Source organism: Taeniopygia guttata, chromosome 3 (genome assembly GCF_048771995.1).
Source record: "Taeniopygia guttata chromosome 3, bTaeGut7.mat, whole genome shotgun sequence".
NCBI lineage: Eukaryota > Metazoa > Chordata > Aves > Passeriformes > Estrildidae > Taeniopygia > Taeniopygia guttata.
In genome coordinates, this window is record NC_133027.1 from 89,845,427 (window position 1) to 89,864,119 (window position 18,693).

Sequence of the window (18,693 nt, forward strand, 5' to 3'; positions counted from 1 at the left end):
GGATCAGACTGGCCTAAGAATTCTGGTATCTCACCTCTGGCTATAGCCAAAGTCAGCTGACAAAAATAATAGTGAAGCACCTGGCTTTTGTCATGCAATGCTGCAGGAGGGGAATTCCATCCTGCTTTTTGCAGAGATCTGCATATACCCAAAGCTATGACATGTTCTTACACTGCTGACAAGGTTTCTGTGATTGCCAAAGCTGTACTGCAATCCTCTAGTTCACCTCACTCTCCCGGGATAATCCCTGTGCCAGGGATTCCGATGGCAGCAGAGCAGAGTTGCATGCAGGGTAGTCAGGAATAGAGCAATATCCTCATGCTTGTACAGCTTTGAGTAAGGCCTCTTTCATTTGCTTAGGCTTTTGCCTTTTTCTTGGGAAGGCTTCTTGGTTTCCATAGCATTTAGGGACATGAGTCTTTTATAAAAACAGCTATGCTGGTCTTAAAATAAAAGCTCCCTTTGTCCCACTGTTGTGATTTTCCCTGGCCATTGGCTTATGGCTACTGCTAGAGAAAAACAATCAAGAAAACATCTCCTCTTCATGCTGTCCTTCCTCCAGTCACTTTGTTCACGGTCTTCCTGAGCCAGATCTAGTCTGTGTGTTCTGATGATGTGAGCTCATAGATTTTACACAGTGCAAATCTGCACTGTTTATCACAAGTTGTTTTCATTTGAAGGAAGAGAGAGAAAGTTTTTGGGATCATATAAGAAGTGCAATCCATTCGTATTTTTTCTTTAAAATAATATTAAGGAGCAGTTTGTACCAAAGACCCTGCTGTGTATGTGAAATACCACCTCAATTTCAAACGTGCAATCTTAAGGATTATCTTTGAGTAGCCTGTTCCTGCAAGTCATAAGAGTTAGAGTTCAAAAGAGCTGGGGAAAAGTAGGGAATGTTTATTATGTTTTAGTCATAACACAGTATTTGTATTGCCTGGAATACTGCCCTTAATTTCACATCAGTTTAGGTTGTGTACCCTACAATAATACTTTCCTTCTGAAGAAATCAGTAGATACTTTTGTTTTGAGCCACAGTCTCCATGGTCCCCTGGTCTGTGTTTACTCAGTAGTGTCATGGGCTGGAGAAATAGATGGGAACCAGAGATATAAACTGTGTTTAGGGAAGCAACTAAATTAATTCTTTCTGATATGTCACAGTTTTTACTATCAGAGATTTGGAAAACCAGCCTGAAGATAAGTAAGGGAAAATATTTAGTTTACCTTTACATCCAAACTCAAAACTCACATCTACAGCTTCAGCTATCCCACAGGAATTGCACCCCTTTCCTTTTAAAAATCCCTGTCCAGGTCACTCCTGTGATCTGCAGGGATGCCCTCAAATTGGGAGCATTTCTCTGGCTGTTCAGCCCTGTGAATAAAGGCTTGAACAAAACTTTCCCCACCAGGTGATCAATTTAAAACCTGAAGTATCTTCTAATATGAAGTGTTGATGAGCTGATTGTTTGGATGGGGCACTTAGCAGAGAGAATTCAGGTTTTGAATTTTCCTATTTGCTGCCTTTGTTATAGAGCAGCACAATTTTATTTGTGGTCTCTTTGTCAGTTGGTGCTTTGTGATCACGTGTGGTTGTGTAGGTAAAGTTTAAGTTTAATTTAAAATATTAGACCTGCTTTATTGTACATTATCAATCATAGTGAATCCAGGAAATCCCTGAAGATGTAAAAGTCTAGTCTGAATTTCTTATACTTTTAGGGCATTGCTGGTTTATATCTTTTATGTTGTTTTGTTTTGGCTTTTTTGTGGGAAAGAAAATAAGAAATTACATTCTTCTGGCAAGAAACTAACCCACAGCCATAGAATTATTTTATTATAACATCTGAATAATGTAGTTTTTCTTCAGTCATCTAAGGCTAATGTCACAGAAATTTTGATTATCCTGTGTTCTCCCTAGGATTCTTCTACTCCAATTTCAGTTATAAATTTGTCAGGGGTGCAATAATCCTACCATGTGACAAACCATGAACCTTTAATAAGGAAAGCTTTGCTTGAGGGGTGGAAAAAGATAATTTTTGTTTATAGGAAATGGCTGGATAGTTGAGCAAAACTAAGGTTATAAAGAAAAGTATTATTCAGATGGACTACAGAGCAGGAAGAATAATAAGCATTTGCAAACCTCTTCTGCTTAGTTACATGGATTGGTGTGTGTAAGTTTGCAGATTGTAGAACAGCATTTTCAGCTGTGCTTCATTTATGTACATCCCAATAACCTTAGCTTTAGAAATAGCATAGTGGGGGAAAATAGCAAAAACCTGTTTTGTACCTCACTTGAGTGTTCTTTCAGGCTTTTCTTGTTATTTTAATTATCTTTCTTTTTCAGGGATACTAATTGATTAACTGCATTTTCACATGGGACAGTTTATTCCACTCCCAGATTAAAGATTTAAGAAAAAAATTTAAATTTTATTGTTAGCTAAGCAATCTTACACCACAGCTAGGTGTGGCCTTCCTGTTCCTTTGCGTTCCTCTTTTTTCAGATGTTTTTTAACTTGCCCCCAGATTTGTTCATTTTTATTGACCTCTGCACCTGATCCAAACATGGAGCTGCTCCCAGTGTCCAACTCCTTGGCTTCACCTTGCTGTGTAGGGGCCAAGCTGTGAGATGCAGGATCGGGGATGCTCCAAAGGTTTGATAGATTGAGTTGATCACTGTGACTGAATGGGCTCAGGTGATTATTTCTCACCTTACCTGCAATCTTGGTCTATCTGTAGTATTTACAGCTTAGTTATTGAATCAGAGTGGGCTGGGAGGGGCATTCAAAGTCTGCCTCCTTCCAACCCCCTGCTTTGGATAGGAACATTTTCCCCTAGACCAGGCTGCTCCAAGCTCCATCCAGCCTGGCCCGGAGCACTCCAAGGATAGGGCATTCCCAGCTTCTCTGCCTAGGCTTGTTCCACTGCCTCACCACACTTACAGTAAAGAATTCCTTATCGGTATCTAATGTAACCTGCCCTCTGTCAGTTTAAAGCCATTCCTCCTTGCCCTGTTGCTACAGGCCTTGGTAAAAGTCTATCCTTGTCGGTCTTATAAACCCCGTGAGGGGCTTCGGTAGGCGCTGGAAGGCTGCAGTACAGTCTTCCCTGGAGCTTTCCCTTCCCTGGGCTGACCACCAGGCTCCACACAACCGAGAAAAAGACGGCTAAGGAGAGCGCTTGGTCTCTCGAGGCTGACAGCGCGGGGGTGTCGGAGCGATGCCCTGCGAGGGTACGGAATGAAGCAGGCTCTCGCTGTACCTGCCCCGCTCTGAAAGCAGAGGAGCTCAACTTTTTCCTTCCTACTTTTGTCTACCGGGCAGGGCAGGACCGGACGACAGACTTGTGCCCGCTCTCCCCGCGGAGCCGCAGTCCCGGAGCGGGGTCTGCCGGTGCCGGGCGGGGCGAGGGCGGGCGGGGGGCGGCCGCGCACCGCCCCGCGGCTCAGCGCGCACGTCCGCCCGCCCGCCCCACGGGAAATTCCCCCTGAAAAGGGCGGCGAGCCCGGCAGCCGCGGCCGTCCGTGTGTCCCTGCGAGGTGTGCGGCCGGGCCCGGAGCCCCGCGGCGCAGAGGCCGGAGCGGAGCTGTCAGCATGGCCGGTGAGCGGCGGGGCCGGGCGGGGGGCGCGGGCGGCGGCCCCGGGGGGCTCCGAGCACTCTCCGCCCTCCTCGGCTGGTCGTCGGGTGTTTACACTGCGAGGCTGAAGCGGCGATGGGTTGTTCGGATGAGTCGCTACGGGATCTTACGCGGCTGTTCGATTTCAAATGGATTTCTTAGGTCTTAAAATTGTGGAGCGGGAGCGTTTATTTGTTAAATAAGTGCGCGGGTCTCTGTCTGGGATGGAGGCAAGAGGCTGAAGGTTGGGTCGTGCTCATCAGGGTCCCGTTCTCATCGGAACTCGGCTGTGAGAAATAGTGATGGCACAAATGCAAAGTAATGCAGATAAGGAATCGTGCTTTGAGTCATTACAACAAAATGCACAATTAAGTTTCTAGAGGCTAAATTAAACCGAGTTTGTCATCCTTTCGGGAGGCGTCTCTCTGGTATCTTCCTTAGGGTTAAAAAAACCTTAAATTTAAAACTCGGCTGTACTAATTAGAATAGTATTTCTAGGCAAAGCTGCTTTTCAGAACACGAGTGTGTGTTCTGTTCTCACTTAGCAAGGTATGAGCTTTCACTCCTGATAAATATATAGGTATGTGCTAATTATCAACATGGAGAGAAAACAGCTGGACTTGTGCTTTAAATGTTATGATGTATTTTAAAGTGCCAACAATTAAGCAGGAGAGAGCAGTTTCGGGTTTTTTTTTTTCTTCGTGTCTTTATGTATTTTTAGTGTAATTAGGAACCAGATAAGGAATTTTTTCAGCGGGCGAAGTTTAGAACTTCCTGGTACTAGCTAGCGTTTGTAGGTTTTTTTTTCTTTTGGTTGCCGTTTTGTAATGTAACACGATAGTGTAAAGAGGAAGTTCGTGAGCGTTGTTTGGTCTCTGTTAGAATTTGGGCGGTTTATGGAGCCGTAGGTAGATTACTGCTTTTTCAAATCAAATCGTGTTATGTTTCCAGTTGCTTTCGCTTAAACTGGGGTGTGCTGTAACAAGGCTTTCGCCATCCTCCCGCTTTGCCTGAGGTGCTGCAGAAGGTTACAAGTGGACAGATTCTTGCTTTTTAGAATTGACAGACTTTGTGCCACCAGGGATTTGTTCAGAGCAGTGACATCAGAGTTAAAGAGCGATGCTCCTCCCATCTGTGTCTCATTGCAGACACCTCGGGCCGGAGGGTTTCGGGTGATACTTTCACATCTTCCACAAAGACCCACAGCTGCTCTGCTTTCACACGCAGATGTTGATGGAGAGTCTGTTCACCGGGCACTCCTGGCCGTGCAAGAAAATGACAAAATTGGCAGCTCCTCCAGAGCCTGCTTGTTTGGAGCAAAGGAACGAGACAGAACTCTTGATCGGGCTGTCACTTTGCTTGGTGGCAGCATGTCACACTTCCTCCCCCATGGCACCGGCTGTGTTAAACTTCAAATTGTCACAGGTTTCTTGTCATGGAGAGGTCTGATGGAAATCTGTTCTGAGTTTTAGGGATTGTCCTTTTGTTCCTCTTTGTATTGCTCAAAATGTGAGAATAAAACACCTTTCAGTTCTTGAATGAGCAAAGTAGCTGAACTCTTACAGCTGTCGCTGCTTCTACCTCTTTTCCTTGCTGAACTCTTGGAGCTGTCATTGCTTTTGCCTCCTTTCCTTGCATATAGAATTAGGAGACTTGATCTCCTATATTCTCTTTAAAATTATTCAGTGTTGTATTCAGAGCAGGAGGGGGAAAAGCAATTCAATAACAAAAAGAATGACAGGCAGGTTATAATGTGTAGCACAATATTTCTATTGCTAGCATGTGTATAGGCAATTAGAATTAATTACAAAGACAAATTAAACTCTTAAGAACTTAGATGTAGGATTAGCTAGATTTTTTTTTTCTTCCATTTCAAATGCGTTATGGAGTAGTTGTGGGCAGGCAGGTAATAAATAGGAATAGCTGTGTGTTTCTCTTCTAGAATTAGTGAGAGTTTGGCTTTTGGTGTATCTCACATTTGTTTGACACACAAAGCGAGACCTGAGGAGGGCAGGTCTGTAGTGACTGTGTGGGAGCTAACAGACTCTGTGTGTGTGTGTGAGAGAGAGCAGATTGTGACATAGTTAAGCTGTGCCACTTCACAAGCACATTGCTGATTTACGGAAATAGGGAACACCGGACACATGGCTGCAGAGTGCTGGTAATACGTCTCATTCTCACAAACACTGCTGTGTGTTTCCTCTCTACACAAAACATGATGACACTGATAATCACGGCAGAGATAATAACGTGATTCTTGAATAGAGAGAGAGGCAGCCAAGACAAAATGAAGTTTAATGTTTAATCTCTGGAGGCCGCCGCATCACCGAGCTTTAGTTTCCCACAAACACACCTGCTGCTTAGCGGTGGGTTTACCTTCAGTGACATTTGTTTCGACCACAGCCCTGTGAAGATCACTGAGCCCAGAGTCTTAAAATAAAGGGCTCTTGAGAGGTGAGAAAATAGCCCTCTCAAGCGAGTGTTGATAGAATGTGAAGGGAAATTGTTGGTTAAAGCAGCAAGAGTTAAAGACCTCAATTGATGGTTAAAGCAGTAAGAGTTAAAGACCTCAAGTGATTGTGCTCTTGTAGTTTTGAGCAGCAAGGCTCTGGCTACCCACAATGTCTGTGGGTGTCCTGCATGTCTGGTTAGCAGCTATGTAAGCATGAGAATATCCCAGATTAGTGCCAGATTAGCAGGCACTTTGCTGTAATATGGTCATTAGAACTTGTAAAACAGAATTTTAATTTAGTATATGGATACATATCTGTATTTGTGTTGATCAATGCAATTGCATAGGTAAGTTGAAGTGTGAAAAAATAGCCATTCTCAGATGCACGAGCATTTTGTGAGAAGCTCAGACTTCTGCTCTCTCTGAAACCAGCTTTACGTCATTTCTAGGCTTTTTTGTTATCAATGCCTACCTTCCCCTTCCCTTTTGCTTGTTTTCCAGAAAGAGAAAATATGCAAAGCTCATCTAAAGGACAGTTAGATGAAGGGCTGGGAGTATATAGAAAAGGGACCATCTTCTTGAGGAACTGCACCTAGACTAGTGGCTAATGTGTATTTAATGGGACAGCTCATGGCTGGTAATCAGAAAGTTATTTAAAATCTACCTGATGGGAGGTGATCAGTTTGGAAATTGCATTTTGACTGACTATTAGAAAGATCTATAAAGACTCCTGAACGACAGATCCCAAAGGTTTTGACCCCAAGCATGGTCTCAAGTGGAAGTGCATTGTGCTTTTGAAGGTTTTGCAGAGGCTCCAGTTGTTGAAGACCATTTCAGCATAAGAGCTGCTCTCACACAGTGGCGGATGCAGTTCCACCCCTGCTTGTAGGTGTGTGACAGATAAATGTGCATTCGGGTCAGACTGAGGTGATATCTCAGATGTCGTTCTTGCCATCCATCCCATCTCTGCTGCTCTTGATTACTTTATCTCCTAGGTTATAATATTGTCATACTTTGGGTATGAACTGTTGCAGCACTGGAAATCTTTTGTGATCAGCAAATCCCAGGCATAAAGTTCAAACTTTTTGTTGGCAGGGGTGCCTAAACCATTGTAGGTGCAGCAAAAGAGAAGGCTTTATTATGGAGTTGGGGTTGGAATCCACCTCTTTGCCAAAATCTGTGTGCTGTGGATTCACAGGCAGCATAGACCTTGGGCAAAAGGAAGTAGGGGTTCTTTTACCTTTTCAGCACTTTCAATATACTTAATAACTGTTTTGCTTATTATGTTGAAGTCCAAGCACTTTTTTTTGAGTGCTGTGCCACAGGATATTGTCTGTCCTGTTTGTTTGTGATGCTCAGCCTTGCTTGAGGAGGATGCTATTATAGGAAGATGACAGAGAGCTCAGTAGACATTTCCATAAGCTACGTTCTTCTGATTGTGTAGCACAGTGATGATTCAACTTCAACAATATTTACTTAGCCTCTGTTGTTTGTTTTTCACATGCCATCCCACTGTTGTCACTGTTTGATTGACTGTCCTGTTTGATGTTTTCAGAGAGATATATGAAATAGCTTGTTGCTGTCTGGCAATAAAATATCACTTGAAAAGTACTTAGGCTCTTGCTAAGTTAATGTCTTTCTAACCCCCCCATTTAAGAGTTCTGCTGTCTCTTATTCTCAGCTATCACTCTGTGTTTCCTAAAAACCTTCCTTCTGACAACTGCCCAATAGCTTTTCTGAGGTTTCATTGTCTGGGGAGATACTGCAACTAGAAACCAGCCCCATGGGAGGTGGGCAGCTCAAAATATAGAATTCAATACGAGCAGCAGGTATTTTTTGAGCTCACAGTGATAGTGAGCTTCCACCCAGTAGGAGCATGGGGTTTTTTGCATAATTTGAATAGTTTCTGCTGCACTGTGATAGGAACTAAATCAATGAATTCTGAGCAAACATCTTCCCTTTCAGAGGATGCTTAAGAGAACATAGCAGTTGACAGTACCAGTGCTTGGAGAGGACAGCCATTCTTATAACTGTATTATTCCTAAAGATGTTGAATAATGATTTGAGAAATCCCTAGTCATTATTTGGGTTTTGTTGTATAAAATCTTCTTTCATCAGACATGTCTTCTACAATGGTTATAAGAAGCTAAGTTTTAGATGAGATTGGGGAAGGGTGTCTTTTTTGCTCATTACTTCCATGGCGTTGATACCGTGGGTGTTTTATCCAAATCTTTTCTCTTCCCTTGTACCCCACCTTCAATATGTGCATGTACATAAAAATAAAGAGCAATTTCCTGATAGGGTAGACCAAGTGGAAAGATGGTAATGTGAATCAAAAATCTAGAAATTCTAATTCTTGCATCTTCTACTGCTTTTTGAGCTCTACTGTGTCCTAACATTGAAAATATTTTATTTTTAAGGTGGCCCTGAGCCCTACATTGAAATATTTGAGCAACCCAGGCAAAGGGGCATGCGTTTCAGATACAAATGTGAGGGAAGATCAGCAGGCAGCATTCCAGGAGAACACAGTACTGAAAACAATAAGACCTTCCCTTCCATCCAGGTAAATAACACTTTTATCTGGGAATTACCATTGCCCACATTACCGTGGTGCTTGTAGCTATGTGTTGGACTCTGCACAGTAAATACAATGCTTTTCATCTCACCTTCTGGAATTCTTTCCTTGGCACGCAAATGGAGTTGCAGCAGAGTGGGAAAAGAGTTACTTGCTCCTGGTCACATAAAGATTTGGTTTGCAGAAAGAGGAGAAGGTGCAGAGGTGGTTTACAAAGTGCTGCTAGAGGGGATTCAGTGAAGACTCAAGGTCTGGGAGCCATTCATTAGTAGCTTTCTCTGCATGCATGTTTGCTCTGCTTTCTTAGTTAGGTGATGTGGGTTTGGTTTTAAGTTTTGGACTGCAGCACGAATTTTGGGAGAGCATTGAAGGAATTTACCTACAAAATGTGGAAAGGCTTTGAAAGGTTGCTGGGCACAACATTAAAGAAGGCGCTTTGTACAAGCAAACAAGCACCCGTGATGGGGAGAATGGGCCCTGCAAAAGACACCAGCCTGAAGTGTGCGGAGTCAGAACTTAAAAATGAGCTCAGAAAGGGGAACTGTGTCCTCAGAGCATCTGCAGTGGTGATGAGTTGGGTGGTTGCACCAAGGATGGGTTGGGAAATCCAGAATGGAGGGATTCAGAGGAGCCCTGACAGCTGTGATCAAACCGGGGACAAAGACAGAGACAAGTAGAGCAGGAGTGGAGGAACCACTTGGGCAATAGCTTTCATAGGTTGGACAAAGGAAACCCTGGACAGGTAGGGTAAGAGAAAATAATTTCTGATCCCCTTTCTGATGTTTAAGTTGCCAGTGTTTCCTTGCTCTCAGTTTGGAGGAAGTCAGAGCTGAGATTAGGGGAGAAAACTCAAATTTAAATGGGAAGTTAAGAGCACTTGTCATCTTCCTGCCCAGGAACAGAGGCTGTGTATCTGTGTTTGCAGAGTGTGCCAGCATAAAAAAAACAATGGAGCTCAAAATGGAGTCTCTGGAATCACAGCAGGAAATTAACAGATAGAGAAGATGTGAAATGGGACAAATATGAGATGGTTTATGCTGAAGTACAAAAGCTCTTTAAGAGGGAGGGTTTGAGGAGGAGAGTGTTGGCAGTCATGTGTTGAGCAGCAGAGCAAGTCTCTGTTGCATAAAGCAACTGTGGAAGCTGGTCCAGCCCTGGAGTCAGAATTACTAAGGAAAGAAACTAACAAGGTTTCCCTTTGACTATCACAGTGCCAGATTTGGTTAGGGAATGCAGGAAATGGAGATGGTGCCAGACGAATTTTTTCATCACTCTGCCAATTGAACAAGGAACTGTGTGGGCTGTTGGCAAGAGTAGAGGCTTGCACAGACTTTCAGCCTAAGTCTGTGTCAGGACACAAGTTGAATGGGCTGAATCAAGCCTTGATTCCTCTTTCTTGGACTGTGCTGCACATGAAGGCCGGGCAGAACCCAAAGGGGAGACGGGACATGGGTATGTGACCATGAGAGCCTGGCCAGGTTTGTTCTTTTTAAAGGTGACTATTGATGACAGAGCTGATTGTACTGATAGCAGGTGATTTCTAGGTGAATTCCTGCCTTCTCGGAGCCTGTGGGAGGCTTTAGTGCTGATTAGGTTCCAGGGGAGTCCCCTCTAGAGATGGAAATGTGAAGAGAGGGACCAGGAAGAGATTAAATTTCATGGTGTGGTTATGAAGATGAACATCAAGGGGGAACTGGAGCACCAAAAGCAGCTCTAGATCTGGCTTCATGTTCATGGGGCTGGGTGTAAAATGAGGGAGAAATTATGTAATGGTTGAAGAAAGTGAAGGAGCAGTGGAAGTATCATTTTAAGGGTAAAAAGTTACCATGGCTTGCTGTGAAGACTGAATGGAGCCAAATTGGAGATTGACGCAAACAGATGATGACAGGTAAAAGAGCACAGTTCAGGTTAAAGATTTGAAGTGTTGACTAAAAAGGATACATAGTGGATCCTTGGAGTCTTAGGAGGAGGAAGGGAAGGGTTAGGGTTCTTCTGTTAGTAACAGAAGAACTGTTACTTATAGGGCAGGGGAAATGGAGGAGGAAAGCTCACGTCTGCACAAACGTGTGCCTGAGTAAGTCTTGTATTTGCTTTCAAGTTATTATGTGTCAATCAAGTTAGGCCAAACTATTTTTCCTCTTTTTTTTTTTCTTTTACACTCCCCCACACTCGGTGACTTCACTGGTAGCCATCGGCTTGAGGTTGCTTTCATGCACCTGAGAAAGGCTCATTGAGTTGGCTGATGACTGCTGTGAAAGCTCTGGTAGGAGCTTGAGACTTTGGTACTGCCCAGCCTGAATGTAAGATTGAGTACTCATCTGAGAATTAGCTGGGAAAAACCCAGCAACTTCAGAGGGGATTGTGTCATGTCATGCTGTATCTGCTAAGATCCTCTTTCACTACTTAGTGTTCCATGCACAAGTAATATCCTCATCCTTTTATGAGTTTGTTTCCCAAAATCTTTGGAGGTAGACTTCTTCAGGCAGCATTTCTGTATGGTCAGCTGCATAGCTCTGGTGTTTCTTCCGTAGAGGATTTCAGGATAAAATTGATTTTCTGTAACAGGAGGGTACTGATCCCTAAAACCTTGAAAATATGCCACATTTTTTTGTAGATTCTGAACTATTTTGGAAAAATCAAAATAAGAACTACGTTGGTAACAAAGAATGAACCCTACAAGCCACACCCCCATGATCTGGTTGGAAAAGACTGCAAAGATGGCTACTATGAAGCTGAGTTCGGGCCAGAACGTCGAGTCCTGTCGTGAGTAATGGTGTTGCTTGGGAGTTTGATTAATTGTGCAAGTGATTTGCTAATCTTGTGTTTTAAAACTCATATTAATGATTGAAAGAGCAATTACAATGCTGTCTTTGCTGTAGTTTACTAATCTGTCTTGGGGAACTTCCCTTGGAAGTATTTCCTTCTCTTTGATACTACACATGCGCTTTTTCTTGCCTGTCACCCTTTTCTTTCCTTCAACCATTCTCCCAATATCTGTCTTCTTTTTTCCTTTCTCACACTTACTTTTTTTAGCCTTGTTCATGAATACATTTTACTCTTGAGCATGACTCTTTCCTACATGTAAAAATGATGAGTAATAGAAAGGGTAACAGCATTAGAATTTGTATTTCGTGGTGATGAGGGAAGTTCACACCTTCCATGGAAATTATATCTGGACTTTCTGGAGAAAGTTTGTAGTGGCTGAGTATCATGTAATCTAGAAGATAGTGGTTGTGACACATCTAGAAATGTTAGTAGCTGTCACTGTTGTTTCTTGTTGTTTGGCGTGGGGGTTTTTGAGTGAGAATACAGATTCTGCTCAGGCCCAGCTCTGAAGAGTAAGTGTGCCAGGGAAGGATCTGCTTTTGGATGCAGAGAGGAAAATTCAGGACGTGTACAAACATTACTCAGTGCTATTAAGAATATCTCAAATACAGTTGTATTTGATCTTGTTTCCTCTAAGTTTACCAAGCCTTGTGTAATAAAATAAAAGCAGAATAAGCTGCAGCAAACATGGAGTGATTATTGCTGGAGAGGGGAATTTAGAATTGGCAAGCTGTTGTGGTTCACAGTTTACAATGTACGAAATATGGAAGTAGGCTATTGGTTTGGGATAAGCATAACTGAGCTGGGAAGAAAATCAGGTAAATATTTCAGTGTATAAGTAGCTCTTACACACAGCTTTCAGGCCAATGGGATTCTGTTGGTGTTGGTGAAATTACTCCATATTTACGTGGGTTTAGTGAAGTAGGACAGTATTAAAGGAGAGAGCTGAAGACGCTTTTTGAAGGTGGTGATTTATTTCACTCATGGTGAAATAAACAGTGGAGATGCTTCTTCAGCATCCAGCCCAGGCTCAAGGGATCACGGATGTGCTGCAGCGCGTTCCAGTGGCACGGGGCACAGTGGCTTGCAAATATCCTAAACTCTAACAGGACCTTGCACCTTCCTCTGACCATCCATTCACCAGCTTCCCCTCAGTCTTCTCAGATCAAGCTTCCTCAGCCAAGGTCAAAGGAAGTCTGCTGTTCTGGCCCATCCCACTTCCCCCCTCAGCTCTGTGCCTGCTGATCTGAAGCAGAAAAGCCTGATTGCTTAATGCCTTTTCTGGCCCTGTGTTCCCATCACTGAGTGCAGGAAGACCCTGGTGATTGCTTCTCCTCTTGGCGTTTGGTTGCACAAGGTTCAGTGTGGAGGCACAAGGTGAGCCTTTTATAGGGGCCATTCCAGGATGTCACACCAAGAAGCACTGAGATGCTCTGCAAATATTTATTTGCAGATTGTGATTTCATCTCCATTATGTGTTTCCATCAAATCCTGTCCTTTGGCAAAATGCCATGCCTCTGTTTCGCTTCAGGCACTGGTGCTTGTTTGCTCCATCCATGAATTCTTCTCAATATTTTTAGGATATGAACCTCTCAGTTTCCTACAGAACAGTAAGTGGGCTGCTTTCATTTTATTGATAATGTGAAACTGTGAGCTTTGTGTTTGACATTGGAGGTCCTGATGGGAGGAGGCTCGACACATTCGCTTTGAAATGTTTCCAGCATCGGTACACTCATTTTTTTTTAACAAATCATTGGTTGCTTTAAGATGAAAGAACAGTATGATCCATAATTGGATCTGGATGTTTAAAGTCATTTTCCTTTTTGTGGCTGGTGACTCAACCTTCACATTCTTCTCTTCATGTCTGTGTTGGAGAAAAGCCTCATCAAGTACTAGTGAGCAGGAGATGTCCTCTGTCAATAGTGTTTCTGGCTCTTTACTCTTGCTGAGCATCCCAAATTGAGCAAAAATGCCTTTTTTTTTTTTTCCTCAGTAGAAGTGGAATTATTAATCACAGATTTTGGGCAGCTCTGAGTAATTACTCTGCTTTCTGCTGTTCAAAGTTCCCCATGTTTTACAGTTCCCAAGCATTTTGTTCTGCCTGTGGTGTAATGATCTTTGTACTGCTGCCCAAACTTGATCAGAGCCCTCCCTGGCCGAGACATCAAGGCAAGAGCAGGAAAGTCAGAGCTTGTGGGGCTTCCTGTGTACTCAAATTTTTACTTCCTAGTTTCTTCTCTCTACAAGGATGATATCATAGTTTTTTTAGATGTTTTTCATTTTTTTCTCTCTCTTCCTACTTCTCCCTCTCTCTTCTTGTTATCTCACTTGCTTTCTGTCAGCGCCCATCGATGTGAAACCCCACAGCCCTGCTGGGGCTCTCAGCAGTTCCTCCTCTGACCCAGCCTCTGCATAGGCATGGCTAAACACACACTTTCACTGTGACAGCACAGGCTTAGAAAACATTGATAGTCTGACAATTTCAGGCTGCTGAAAAGTCTCTTGTCCACGAGAGGCTTCGTTTAGGGGTATAATAAGGAACTGCCCCTGTTCGTGGACTTTGAAGTGTGCTTCAAACAATCTGTGGAATACAGCAAGTGTTCTGAGTGGGGGAAAAGAACATGTGCTGTGATCAAGCCCTAAAGAAAGTACTTCCTCCAGGAGCGGGTGGAAATGGGATTGCTCATCAAGGTACAGTCCCATTCTGAATGTCAGTAGCCACGACAGGAAGGCAAAGTGCTTCACTGAATTATGAGATGCTTCTGTGTTTTATTTTCCCCTAGGTCACGTCATGTTCAATTTTCAAAGGAAGCTTGTGCCTTCCTCTAGTGAGCAGAGGTTCTGGAAGTGGAGCCTGATGGCAGAGGGTTTGGGAACCTCTGAACACAGCGTGTTGGGTGCAGAAATGGGGAATTTAGGGAAATTAAACTTAACATTGTGCTAGGATAGGCTTGTTCAGAAGTGTACAAGCACTCTTGGCAGGAACAAGGGCTATCTTTAGGTGCAGTAAGATGCTCTTTTGATGAAGCAAAGAAGGTTTGTGGAGTTTCAAGAGAAGGAAGGGAAGGGAAATGGCTGGGACTTCTGGAGAAAAATGGCTGCTGGCACAACCCATTTTCAGAGCTTATTGTAACATCATGAAACACAGATTATTTCTTTTTTTCTTTTTTTTTTTAACTTCCTGCTTTACATCCACTCAGCTTTGATGATGTCATGGTTTTTCCATGTGGGAAAGAGTCAGCCTGCCTGGGACTCCCCCCACCTCCTGCATCAGGGTGACCTGCACTTTTATGCAAATCAGGAGGAGCTGCAGCTCTTCAGAACTTTTCCATAACTATGTCAGATTTAAAAACCTGTTTTGACCTGTTTAAAAAAAACCCTTTGTAATATTGTTTAAGATTTACATTCCCTGATAAAAGCAGGAGAGCAAATTCTTTAACTAATGCAAATTAGCAGGTTTATTGATTACAAAAATGATTGTCATTATAAATCACCCAAGAGTATCTAACTTTTTAATTGGTGTAGGTTTACTGCTGAGTAATAAATTTTAATATAGAAACACTTTTAAGAATGTAAATTATTTAGAATTTTATTTTAGGGTGTTTTTCCTTCTGTGTCTGCCCTTACTTTAGGAAAAACAGCATCTTTGCTCTTCAAGTCTTGTACACCCTTCTCAAAAGAAGGCTGTACATTTTTCATTTCTTACACTGGATGTTATCACACTAATTAACGTGAATATTATATTTAATGGTCTACACTGAATATGTTATTAGTTGTTGAAATCTTGCCACATATGCTTCAGTTTTCAGAACCTGGGCATTCAGTGTGTGAAGAAGAAAGACCTGAAGGAATCCATTTCTTTACGAATCTTGAAGAAAATTAACCCTTTCAATGGTGAGTGTAAATCAGCTGGTTCTCTTGACAAGGTGATGGGGTTTTGTTTGATCTTAACCCTTTCAATGGTGAGTGTAAATCAGCTGGTTCTCTTGGCAGAGTGATGGGGTTTTGTTTGTCCTGTCCTGCCTTTGCTGTTGTTCTGGAGCTTTATTTTCTCCTCCAAAAAAATCTCTTTCTGAGAAGCTTTCTTCCCCTTCTGTGTCCCTCCCAGTCTTTCTTCCTAGTCATCACATGATGAATCTATTTGGATAGTTGCCCTTTTTCTTTTTATATTGAGTTTTTGTAATTCCCAGCAGCAGTCTGAGTTGCTGCTTGGACAGAAGGAATGGGATAGCAGCATAAACTTTTCCTGGAAACTTCTACAAGTATCTTGCGAGTTGAATTTCCCCAGTTTTGGCAGTGACTGCCAAAAGACTGAATTAGCATAACTCTGCAACAACTTAAGCCAATACAAATCTCACTTGCCACTTTCTCATCTCTTCTCTTTCTGTGTGTCTTGTGACCAGGTCATGGGGCTGATAGCCCACTAGGAAGTGCCCCTCACTTGATTTCACATCATGGGAGCTCTAAAATCCACAGCAGGATTGCAGTGTCAAGGCTGGTTTGGAGCAGCCCAGTCTGGTGGGAGGTGTCCCTGCCCATGGCAGGGGTTGGAACAAGATGATCTTTCAAGTCCCTTCCACCCCAAACTCTCCTGTGATGCTGTGATTGGGCTCATCAAGGTCAGAGGCAGGGCCTGCTGCTGCAGAACCACACTTGTGATGGGCTGCCCACAGGGTTTTGTTTGATGTGACTGTGGGCTGCTCTCAGGAGTCATCATCCTGCTCTTCCCTCCATCCCTGCTCACACACTCCCACCACTTTCCTCACACCACCACACACAGGGGCTGTGTGGCCCCACAGCAAGTTGCTCCAGTGGAAAACCAACTTGAAAACAAAAAATAAAAAAAGGAGAGTGATTTTCCCTTCAGATCAACTTGCTAAACCAACTGCCCTCACAGCAATTTAACTGCCAAGTTCTCTGCACAGAGCGGGTGGGGAACACACTGCAAAATATTTCAGCCAATTGCAGTCGGACCAACACATGCAGAATGCAGGCACAATTGGGGGAATTAATGGAAAATCAAAAATACCCCCAAATTATTAGCTAACCAGTGTCAATGTAGTCATGTATTTCCCTAAGTGTATTTCCCTAAGCAGGAGCTTGGAGATTCTCCAGACACTTCACTAGGTTTTATAATGCCCACAGAATTCTTGCTATATTCAAGTAAGATCCTTTATGGAGAGTTGAGAGCTGGATTTCTGGCTGGCTTTAAAAATACATGTCCCTGAATTAGGACAAAAAGAAGGATGCTGAATTTATCACAGAGTAAGAAATGTCTTAGATATTTTTCTTAATTTTAGAGCAGCTGTTTGGAATCAGGTTGATGGCCCTGATGACCCATCTGAACAAATACCCTAGTTATGATAATGTATGCACACAGTATTTTGACAAGAGTTTAGTTCATCAGCACAATTTAAATACTTTAGGGGTTTGAATTATGTTGCCTTGACTCAGCCAGCTGTACCTTGATTTCAGACAATAAAAGGGGAACTTTTCTGTAGAAGGAAGTAGATTTTTACAGTTGTTGGCACTTAACTCCACATCCACTAATAAATTTTAGGCGATTACAGAAAGTTTTGCTTGGTAGCATCCGGGCAGATCCTGGGTTGCTTTCCACCAGTCCAACTGGGGAGGAGGCCACATGTCTGCCCTGGCAGCAGGGGAGAGCCTGCCTGGGTGACACACAGGGCAGCAGCCTGCTCCTGGGCTGGGGCTCTGCTGAGATGGGGCCATTGGCAATCCCCAGCTGTGTCACTGCCCTTCGGCGCATGTTAACGTGTCAGCACAAAGCAGAGCCACTTGAGAATGGCCTCCAGGGCAGTCCCACGCTGAGCAGAACCTAGAAAGGCCTGGGACCAAGGTCTAATAAAACAGGATTAGTGACAGGAATGTTTTTACATGTTTATTTAGTTGATCAGAACAGGGTTTTGTGAGCAGCAATCACTGCAAATGTTCACTGCTTGACAAGGTTGAAAGTTTTATGTATGGGTTTAGTTTGTTTTTTAAGGTCAGAGGAGTGTTGGTACATTTTCCAGGATTGTGCAGGCTGTGCTGAATCCATCCTGCATTGTGTTTTACCTCTGTGTCTTCAGAAAGGCATCTGACTTCCCTGTTTAGAGACATTCTGGAGCTGTGCATCCTCTAAGCAGGTTGCAAGTTGGTGTTACTCATTTCTTGTATGATGTCATCAAAGAAACTTCGTGGAAAACAAGCCTTCAGGGTGCTTGTGTGTTGGTAGGCTTTTCTTTTTTCTTTCTCACTTTCTTCTGGAACAAGCTTTGCCTATCCTGAGCCTCCTTTTGGGGAAGAGAGGTTCAGTATTGACCTTAAACAATTGATGCCTACCTCGGAATCGCTGGGTGATTGAAACTTGTTTGCAGATCACTGCCGTGTGCCCAGCTGGAGGTGCAGCATCGGAGTAGTTCGAGTGTACCTGTGTAAAGCTGTCTCCCTGTCAATTCCCAGTCTTGGCTGGCAACATTTGTCCCTTGTGAAGTTCAGCACAGGCTGTAGGAGCTGTGTGCATTTGCTAGGATGGATGACTTGCAATTAGGTTGTTCCTGTTGTGTTAGCCTTGTTTAAGAGGGAGGGAATTGCTGTTTCCACACCGTGGTTGTGATCCGTGGTGTTCCCAAAGCATGCGCCATATATTTTTCTCCTCTAATAATCTCAAGAATTCTAGAAATCCCTTTTGTCTCATCTCTGAGTGTTCCAGGGAAATGGGGCACAGTGTCAGCCTAACATACAACTGGGACACCTTGGCATAGTGATGATGATGATACAAATAGCACAGCATCGAAGGAGCAGAGTTACTCCTCCAGTGGAGCTGCTCCATGTCTGCTTTCTATGGTGTTTGTTTTCCTTTAGGAGCTATTGAGTTGTGCCATATCCTTGTCTTCCCATGCACTGTCTGATGTAGAGCCAACTCAAATTAAAAGAAGAGCCAGTTTTCGGTTAAGAGCTTTTGTGAGTGGGTGTGACTTGACATAGAGACAACAATTGAGTTAATAACAACTGGAGTTAATTGTCAATGAGGAAAAGTCCTAAGTGTTTTCTTTAAATTATGGAAAAACTGTACTCAATGCAGTGTTACAGAGGACTGACCTTTTTTTAGCCAAATGCATGGCAGCATGAAAACCCCATACTTGTCTTGGAGTGAGAATCACCAGATTCCAGGCGGTTTTTATCAGCGGGGAAAACCTTCCCTGGAGCTTGCCACAGGCTTAAGCT

General features: G+C 43.3%; 1 protein-coding gene across 1 annotated transcript in view; it reads left to right on the forward strand.

Annotated features, from left to right (window-relative positions):
* Positions 1-3,280: 3,280 nt before the first annotated feature.
* Positions 3,281-18,693, forward strand: part of REL (REL proto-oncogene, NF-kB subunit) — a 29,726-nt gene continuing 14,313 nt past the window's right edge. Inside the window, exons 1-4 of the mRNA XM_072927399.1 lie at positions 3,281-3,594; positions 8,483-8,625; positions 11,252-11,400; positions 15,266-15,357. Of these exons, the coding sequence (XP_072783500.1) occupies positions 3,588-3,594; positions 8,483-8,625; positions 11,252-11,400; positions 15,266-15,357 (391 nt within the window). The 5' untranslated portion in view covers positions 3,281-3,587. The remainder of the gene's footprint in view (positions 3,595-8,482; positions 8,626-11,251; positions 11,401-15,265; positions 15,358-18,693) is intronic.